This window comes from Topomyia yanbarensis, chromosome 1, assembly GCF_030247195.1.
Source record: "Topomyia yanbarensis strain Yona2022 chromosome 1, ASM3024719v1, whole genome shotgun sequence".
Taxonomy (NCBI): domain Eukaryota; kingdom Metazoa; phylum Arthropoda; class Insecta; order Diptera; family Culicidae; genus Topomyia; species Topomyia yanbarensis.
Genome location: NC_080670.1, coordinates 177,498,125 through 177,507,979, shown reverse-complemented (window position 1 = coordinate 177,507,979; position 9,855 = coordinate 177,498,125). Strand labels below are relative to the sequence as shown.

At 44.9% G+C, this 9,855-nt stretch overlaps 1 protein-coding gene across 1 annotated transcript; it reads left to right on the top strand.

Annotated features, from left to right (window-relative positions):
• The first annotated feature begins 2,011 nt into the window (after positions 1 to 2,011).
• On the top strand, positions 2,012 to 5,241 carry LOC131682576 (dolichyl-diphosphooligosaccharide--protein glycosyltransferase subunit STT3A). Its single transcript, XM_058964162.1, has 6 exons — positions 2,012 to 2,095; positions 2,167 to 2,464; positions 2,525 to 3,636; positions 3,694 to 4,074; positions 4,374 to 4,593; positions 4,653 to 5,241. Exons 2-6 carry the CDS (start codon positions 2,377 to 2,379, stop codon positions 4,985 to 4,987), a joined length of 2,136 nt encoding a protein of 711 aa, XP_058820145.1. The 5' UTR covers positions 2,012 to 2,095; positions 2,167 to 2,376; the 3' UTR covers positions 4,988 to 5,241.
• Positions 5,242 to 9,855: the final 4,614 nt, after the last annotated feature.

Below are 9,855 nucleotides of genomic sequence, written 5' to 3'. Positions count from 1 at the left end.
GAATCAAGATCATGAAATATGTAGGAAATCATGTTTGATTTTAAATCCCATTGAGTTTCAAATTCGCACTTTTTTCGAAACAGAATATGTTCTACGTAAAACAATTGAACATACGAAAGCGTTGGAGAAATCATCTGATATTGCTCACTTTATTAACGGAAGCGTGTGAAACAAAGTAAAGGCCAAATACAACCAAGAAGACTGTGTTATACCTATTTGGATATATGCGGATGAATTTGAGGTTAATGATCCGCAGAGTTCGCATAACAAAGTGGATTCGATTTGTGGTATATACTACACCTTTCCAACAGTTCCTGATGAGTACAAATCAAAACTGGTGAACATTTTTGTAGCTGGTATGATCAGGAAAGTAATTATAACCACAGATAACAGACGTTTAGGCTAGAACAAAATTTCTTCAAAAACCTGTGTAAACTTTCAAATTGATATACGTTGAAAACCCGTGTTTCACTATTGCCATCTGCGGAACTGTTTGCTACACATATTTGACAGCTGCACTCTAACTGCATTGTAGTGATCACTGCGCCATCTGCAAACGTTTACCAAACATGTTTCAGATGTCTGATTTATTCGGAATTTCAGCAGCGGGTATTTACACACGATTCAAATCGAGCCTAAACGTCTATTATCTGTGTTATAACTAAAACTGGCATAAACAATCTTGTTGAAGCTTTGATTGCACCTTTTAAATCTATTGAAGCGGAAGGAATTATTTTAAAATAAGGGAAACAGCAAATCAAAGCTCGATTTGTCACGTGTTTATTTCAAGGTGACAACCTAGGAGTGCATTCCTTGTTATTGCTATCGAGTGCAAATTTTTATTGTCGATTTTGTCGTAGACATAGGCTTCAGCTACAGACTGACTGTAAGGAGCATGTCGAATCTTTAAGAAACAGACAAAATTATGACGAAGATGTTACCGTTAACTCCATTCAGCGGAATCACTGGTAATTCTGCGTTTAATCAGTTAAGCTCGTTTCACGTGATTGAAAACCCCAGTGGAGATGCAATGCACGATCTATTCAGCAATGGTGTTTGCAAGTATGGCCTTTTGTCTTCTCTTAATTATTTTATATACATAAAACGATTTTTGAGCCTTGCAGTTTTGAATACCAGGTTAAATTTCATCAGTAGAACTTCTTTGGATAAAGGTTTAAAACGTATGCCAAATTTTGACGAGACATATGACAAAAAAAGAAAAGAAAAATAGTAACAGTACGAATGACTGCAGCAGAAATGAGAGCTTTTTCTAAAAACTTTACTTTTATAATCGGACCTTATGTCCCTTACGATGATTCTGTATGGGGCTTTTGTAAAGTGTTGATAAAATTGGTGGACCTAATTATGTCAACATCATTCAACGAGACTACCTTATTGGAAATGGAAGGATTAATTCAATTACATCATAAATTGTATCAAGAACTTTTTTTTTTGCTTTCATTTAGGAAACACTGGATAGGGAATTTTAAAAAAGGTGGTAAAACTTTCGGATGCACTAAAATAGCTCAGGCACGCGTGAGGAACACATTTTTTTTTCTTTTCTGAAAAATAACCAATGTCAGCGGTTATTAAAACAGAAAACTATTTAAGTAACGTCAGGTTTTTGCAGTTATATCTTTGATAGATTTCAATAATTTACCTAACGTTTTTCTTGCCATTTTGGGTTCCATGTTGAAGATATTAGAGAAAGTTTCGCAAATACCAAAAAAATCACCGTAGTTTGACGGATGTCAAATTTCCCATTATCATTTTTACATACTTGCCATCTGTGAGTCAATCGCGCTTTGATTCGCCAATAGGGGTTGCTTGCGTTATGAAAAATATAATTTTCGCGATTTTGTGTTTTTATTTTGTGGTTAATATGATTTTCTCAAACACAGGTAGCGCGATTTTAGTACAGCCATTCAGCACTGGTTGTCGCTAAAGTGAATCGTTTTTTTGTAGATTGTTTCACGCGTCTGTTTTTATGTGAAAAAATGTCAGATATGACAGTCGCTTTTGGTAAGTGCCACGCCATTCCTCTCTCGGTTGTTCGAGTGTTTCAAAAAAAGAAAAGAACGCCGGCTTTTTTCCGGTATTATTGCCATTTTTGCATTGTTAAAATCCTATACCTACGGCTAAAATTGCTTTTTGTCCAATTCTCAGGTAACCATTGGTTGATTCAAAATGGAATAGCGAAAAAAATTGTACTGTTTTGGTTGAAATTGGACTTATCGAAGCGACATTTTACTGCGTTTGGTCTGCTAGGGGAAGGGGCGTCTGTATTCTACACGTACTGCGGTTCTAGTCATTTTCACCCGAGAACCGGTGAGAAAATTGTAACATCGACAGAGGAATAACATCTTGGTCATCAAAATGGAGCATGTTTCCAAGTTCCGGTTGAATCTGGAAAAGCAGGAGAGTCTGGTCAAGCTCGGAATTCTTACCACGGCTGCCATTCTGTGTAAGTTACGGTTCGCTAGAAACAGAATTTGTTTATAAGATTTTTTTTGTCGATTTTCAGCATTCTCGACCCGCCTCTTCTCGGTGCTGCGGTTCGAAAGTGTAATTCACGAGTTTGATCCGTACTTTAACTACCGAACCACAAAGTTTCTGGCCGAGCAAGGGTTCTACAATTTTCATAATTGGTTCGATGAACGAGCCTGGTATCCGCTGGGGCGCATCATTGGCGGTACTATCTATCCTGGCTTGATGGTTACGTCGGCCACGCTTTACAGGATACTCTGGCTGCTGAATATTACGGTAGATATTCGAAATGTTTGCGTGTTTTTGGCACCGTTCTTCTCGTCGTTGACCACCATCGTGACGTATCTGCTGACGAAGGAAATTCACAGTACTGGTGCCGGGTTGGTGGCAGCCGCCATGATCTCGATTGTTCCGGGATATATTTCTCGCTCGGTTGCCGGCTCGTATGACAACGAAGGCATCGCTATCTTCTGTATGTTGTTAACTTACTACACCTGGATCAAAGCCGTCAAAACTGGAGCTATTTTCTGGGCGACAATGTCCGCTTTGGCGTACTTCTACATGGTATCCTCATGGGGAGGTTACGTATTTTTGATCAATCTGATCCCGCTGCACGTGTTAGCCCTGATGGCTACTGGTCGGTTTACGCACCGAGTTTATATCGCGTACAGTACTTTGTACACTATTGGAACGATACTGTCGATGCAGATTTCCTTTGTCGGATTCCAGCCGGTTCAAAGTTCGGAGCATATGCTTGCGTTTGGCGTTTTTGGACTGTGCCAGTTGCATTCATTCGTTGATTACGTCCGGTCCCGCGTTCCGAAGGAACACTTTGAAATCTTGTTCAATGCACTGGTGGTAACGATTGCCTCGGTGACGGCGCTGGTAAGTGTGATTCTAACGCTTACCGGAAAAATTTCGCCCTGGACCGGACGATTCTACTCGCTACTGGATCCGTCGTACGCTAAGAATCACATTCCAATTATTGCCTCCGTATCGGAGCACCAGCCGACATCGTGGTCATCGTTCTACTTCGATCTTCAGATTTTGGTGTTCCTGTTTCCGGCCGGGCTGTACTTTTGTTTTTCGAAACTTTCCGACGCCAACATTTTCATCATCCTGTATGGGGTCACCTCGATCTATTTCGCGGTATGTATCAATTAAGCAACGAAACGCTGTCACAAATTACAAACTTTCCTTCCACAGGGCGTCATGGTGCGTCTGATGCTTGTTCTAGCTCCTGTAATGTGCGTCCTATCCGGGATTGCAATTTCTCATCTGTTGAGCAAATACATCCGCAATGTTGACACTGGAAGCGGCAGTAGTGGTTCCGGCGGTAAGACAGCGGAAACGAAGAAAGCCAAAAAATACGAACAACAATCGCCGATGAAGAGCGAAATTGCGATTGCGTTCGTCGGGGTCATTACGCTGCTACTGATCACGTACACTTTCCACTGCACCTGGGTCACATCGGAGGCGTACAGTTCCCCGAGTATCGTTCTCAGCGCAAGGTCCCACGACGGTGGACGGATCATTTTCGACGATTTCCGTGAGGCGTACTATTGGCTGAAGATGAACACACCGGAGGTGAGTATTTGCGTGAAGCGCATGTCTACTGTTTCCGACAAAACGCAATGATGAGCAATAGTTTAAGTTTGAGAGATCGGTCAACTAGCTTAGCTTCGGCAGCCTTGACAAATTTCCGGTTGAGTTCCTCGAGAATTCCTGGATCTTGTGCTAGTTTGCTGGAGCATTAGTCCGACCGAAAATGTCTCCATGATCAATAGCACTTTGATCGCTGAGCGTTATTTTCCACTGCACTCATACATTACTTTTTGTCAACGTTTGCTAATGTACGTCTTTCGAAATTAACTGTTTTTTGGCAGGACGCTCGCGTCATGTCCTGGTGGGACTACGGCTATCAGATAACGGCCATGGCAAACCGCACAATTTTAGTCGACAACAATACGTGGAACAACACGCACATCTCGCGGGTCGGTCAGGCAATGGCTTCCACCGAGGATAAGGCGTACGATATAATGAAAGAGTTGGACGTGGATTACGTCCTGGTAATCTTCGGAGGGTTGACCGGTTACTCATCGGATGGTAAGTAAACTTGAATAAAGATTTAGCAAAAATAACCCTTTTCTCCCACTCTCTAACAGACATAAACAAATTCCTGTGGATGGTCCGCATCGGTGGCAGCACGGATCGGGGAGCGCACATCAAGGAAACCGATTACTACGCCTCCAGCGGAGATTTCCGTATCGACAAGGAAGGATCTCCGACGCTACTCAATTGTCTGATGTACAAAATGTGCTACTACCGGTTCGGTCAAGTGTACACCGAAGGTGGTAAGGCCCCAGGGTACGATCGGGTGCGTGGCGCAGAGATCGGCAACAAAGACTTCGAACTGGATGTGCTCGAGGAGGCGTACACCACCGAACACTGGTTGGTGCGAATTTATAAGGTCAAAGACTTGAGCAATCGTGGCGTTTAGATAGGGTAGGATATCAGCTAATCGCGCACCAGGTTCTTCGAATAATGCGCTCGTACTCAAAATCTTTATTTAGGACATGTAATGCTGATTTACTATTTTGATTTATTTTTTCCGTGAACAAACTACTGATAAGCTGATTAATAATTGCACTCGCAGAAAAGTCCTAGATAGTGTGTACGTAATCCTCCCTATGTGGTGGACAGTTTTGTAATATGTACCCGCGGAAGTGATCAATAAAACAGTCTGTCACACAAGCCAGTAGTTTTTAAGCACAGCATTTTATACGCCAATGCAAAAATACAAAGCAGGAATCACACACACTAAGATTAAGTTGAGTTTTTATAACGAGCCGTGAACGTAATAAATCTGGAAAACTTGATATGAAATTGGCACATCGAAAAAAGTCTGCTGGTCTTTGTAGTACGCATCACAAGTCCTTTGTTATGTATTTAGAACCACGTCTTCTGCAAGAAGACCTACCTCTTGTGAAAGGGTAACTTCCTCTGGTCCCTGTATGAGCTTCGAGTTCCCTTCTCTCTGCTCGGCGCTGTAAATCTGAGTTTGGGGCTATTGAGCGCTATTCTCACAGTCACGTCACCTAGTGACTAGAAGGAAATTTTCTTCTAGTCACTAAGTGACGCGACAGAGAGAATAGGGTCCAAAAGCCAGGGATGTAATGCACCTCAGAGTAAATAAGAAGAGGAATTAAAAACGCTCTTTGCACTTTTCAGGCGAACCACCGCTCTTCTCTTTCACTAAGCGAGTAAAGGCGCTTTAACTTAGGCTTATTAGCCAGGGCAAGGTGTAAATACCTCTGTCCCATCCCAAAGGACCAACGGAGTGACATTAACCTTCTTAGCCAAGTCACTCCCAACGATTTATTATATTCCCTTTAAACTGAAACGGTCGGTACGGTTGTCCTCGTTTCTTCCTCCTTTAAGATTCAAAACAATTCGTCAATTAAATTATTCATTAAATGAATAATTTAATTGCCGTCTTATTTTGAAACAACTTCAAAACCCAACTCTGCACAGTAGGCCTGGCCGTTTTAATATTTGCGACATATGAAAATATGCTTCAAATATTAATATTGACAAGAAAAACACTTCAGACTAACTGCAGTGTTTTCCAGGATGCTTTTCAATACTGGCTGTGTAAGGGTTAGAATAGAATAGAACCACCGCTCTTCTCTTTCACAATAAACCTCTTCACTCCGATGTGTGTGGCTCCCCTGCGTGCATTCCACTCGATGGCTGCACGCATCAAAGAGTAGAAATAAAGAGGCTCTTTAGTGTGAATCTTGGTCCCACGCGCACAGAAGCAGAGAAAGCAACCAAAAAACATTTTAAAAACGTTCTTCCTACTACTTGCCGGTGAGGGGAGGCACAAAAATGAGACTTCAGGGGAGGCACAAAAATGAGACTCGCGCTTAGCGGAAAACGCCGGCAAAGCCGCTACTGCCTAGCCATTAACAACACTACCTTCACCGACCACGATGAAATCGCGGGCAGGATAGAATACCACTTCGAATCCCTATCCACCGACAAAGCTCTGATTGCTGCCTTCGTCCAGCGCAAAAACAGACTACAAACCCCTCCGACCACCTTGACGGCCGACTCCACTGCCGCCTACAACAAATCCTTGTAAGTAGCGGGTTTCTCCACTACTTAGGTTCTTATTTGCCTTTTTTTTACAATGGAGCATACATTTACGTACTAACCCAGTACACGTGCTATTAGTAGATGCCAAGCTACCACACGGGGTGTACTGGGGGTGTGTCGGGCTCTAATGGTGACGCAGCCATTGATACCGACTAAACTCCGTTGGGCTCGGTATTACTTCTAAGGGGGATGGCTGTATTTGATGTACTCATTCACTCTCGCTCACGCGTTCATACGTCCTGTATGGGGCTTACTTGGGTGCTCTCTCTGTCACACCTTGATTCACTCTCAATCATACCACTCTATTGCACCCCTGTCGCTCCCCCTGGCATCCCATGTAGGACATTTTTCTTAGGCACCACTTCTACCATACCATGTGAGGCTGGCTTTTGTGCTCACCCTTAACATACCGTGTGAGGATGACTTGGATGCTCATCCTTTCGCTCCTCTGCCGCGCCACGAGGCATCGATAGCTAAGTCCCAACATAATACGCTACGACCCACCCATCTTGGCATGAGGCAGTCCACATATACGCCTATACACTCGCTCTTCTGCCTTGCTTCGGGGTGGCTGGGTTTACCCCTTACACGGTTGCCAGTCGCTACGCCAAACCTGCCTCAGCATGGACAGACCATTCACTCACTTTTTTGCGCTCGGCCTTTTTCGCTCCAACTAACCAATCACTAGTTAGTCGTGCCCGTCGTCTGTTGCTCGGTTCGCCAAATTACCTGTAGCCTACAGGCAATCTGGGTGGTAGCAGCCGAGACTGCGTTCCACTTCTCCACCGATTGACACATCCGCTGAATAAGGGTATCAGGGGTTTCGTCCCAGCCGCAGACGACAAGCATTGCGAAAAGTATGTGCTCGGCTGTTTCGTCGACACCTAAGCAGTCAGGGCAGACGGGGACCTCCGCGTGCCCGAACCTGTGGAGGTACTGTCGGAAGCAGTCATGGCCTGACAGGAATTGTGTCAGATGGAAGTGAACTTCCCCATGGGGTCTGCCCACCCAGCTCGATATGTTAGGTATCAGCTGGTGGGTCCACCTGCCTTTCGAGGAGTTATCCCACTCACCCTGCCATCTGGCGACCGAGGTCACCCTGGTGCGCTCGCGGGCTCCTCTAGCTCCACGTAGCTCGAAGCACTCCTCGCGTTCCCGGATGACCAGCCCGACTGGCATGATGCTCGCTATCACGCAGGATGCACCGTGTAATACCGTGCGGTAAGCAGATATCACTCTGAGACGCATCACGTGGTAGGTGCTCTCCAGTTTCCGTAGGTAACTGGTTACCCTCAGTGCTCTTGACCACGACGGGCCGCCATACCTGAGGATAGATACGGCAACGCCTGCCAGTAGCCTACGTCTACTGGCGCACACCTTTAAGCTGTTGGACATCATCTTCGATAGTGCCGCAACAGCAGTCGACGCTCTCTTGTATGTATGGTCGACGTGGCTGCCGAAGGTCAGCTTGTCGTCTATAATGACTCCGAGAAACTTCAGAATCCGCTGTGAGGTGTCGACTTCTCCCACATGGATAACTGCATGTTGTGCCGACTTGCGGTTGTTGATGATAACTACCTCCGTCTTATGCTGAGCGAGCTCCAGGCCTCTCGCGCTCATCCATTCCTCCACCGTGTTGATCGCGTGTTCTGCAGTTAGTTCTACCTCAGGGATTGACTCCCCATAGACCTCCAAGGTTACGTCATCGGCAAATCCGACGATCTTGACCCCAGGAGGGAACTTGTCTCAGAACCCCGTCATACATGAGGTTCCATAGCACCGGGCCTAGAATCGAGCCCTGCGGGACTCCAGAAGTAATCGGAACCCTTTTCTAACCGGCATCGGTCTCGTTCTGGAAGTAGCTTTCCAAGATCCGGTACAGACCCACCGGTAGGCTAAGCCGGTGTAACGAGAGCATCCCAGCTCTTCACATCAAGTGTCACTAACGCATGCCTCGCAAAACAAAAATTAACGACGCTGAATCCTTCTGGATAAAGACACGACACGTCTATCGTTTGTTTACTATTTATCTATCAGTGTCATTCCAATCGAGCACGAGACCTGTCAATGACCCTCGTTCCAGAAGAATTCGAAGCGATTTTCTTCGGATTGAGTGCTTTTGACAGGTCTCGTGCTCAATTGGAATAACACCGCCAGAGAAATAATAAGAAAAAGATAGAGACGGCGAGTCTTTATCCAGAGGGATTCAGCGTCTTTAACAAAAATGTAAACAAACAAATATAAATTTACCGACTTTTATTCCTTCGCAGGACTCCACTTTACTGCAGCTGCTGTTGACCCAGTGCTGCGGGTGGAAAGGCGGGAAATAGGCGGTGAAGGCGATCTTGATAGCTTCATGATGAGACAGATACCGAATCTCGTGAATGGCAATGTCGGTAGATCTGGCTGGAACAACGATGTCCAAAAAATAATTCAAACCTCACTCTGAGGAAACGAGTGAACAATAGATATCACCGCACAGGGAATAGAAAAAAAACGCGTGTACTTTGTTTGGTTGTTCAAGTTCAAGTGTGTAATTCCTATATTCTGGTAGCAGTTGAAAATCGAAGAACTGACTTGCGCCTTTCGTTTTTTCTCTATTTGCAGAGTGGGCAACTAAATCGCATCTTGTGTACATGTTAGAGAATCAACTTGCGCATCATCTACACCAGTTGCGCTTTAGTTCCGCACGCTGTAAATAGGAGAAAAATCGAAAGGCGCAAGTTCACTATTTCGATTTTCAACTGCAACCAGAATAATAAAGGTAGGTTATACACGGGGAAAGTTCGTGGTAACGTTTGGTAACGGCAGGGGGTGCACAAAAATTTTATTCGTTGAATGTTGTAGCGAGTTACCCAACAGGCGGTTTCGTCCGACCAGCTGGGACTACAACGGCCGAGTTCTCCGGTATGTCGTTGGCTGCTCCGGCAGCGGTCATTTGCGTTTAGCTAGGGAGGTGAACTTGGCTTCTTTGTTGGAAGGGACATTTGCGAACGATCTGCGGATCGATTTGCTCGCCGCAAGTGATTCCGGAAGCCACCACAGTGATCTTCCCAGAGGGAACCTTTATCCGCCCTGCTTCGATCTCCTTGGCAATTTACTATAGAGGAGAGCTAGGCTCGTTCGACTTATCCTCTATAATGAGAACGATGTGTTGGTGTTCGGTTCCTTGAGTTTTAGCGGGGGACGCGAGAATGCTTCTTTACG

Coding starts and splice junctions, on each gene's coding strand:
- LOC131682576 (XM_058964162.1), top strand. CDS start 2,377: ATGGAGCATGTTTCCAAGTTCCGGTTGAATCTGGAAAAGCAGGAGAGT. Junction 2,465..2,524: donor TACCACGGCTGCCATTCTGT/GTAAGTTACGGT, acceptor GTCGATTTTCAG/CATTCTCGACCCGCCTCTTC. Junction 4,594..4,652: donor GACCGGTTACTCATCGGATG/GTAAGTAAACTT, acceptor ACTCTCTAACAG/ACATAAACAAATTCCTGTGG.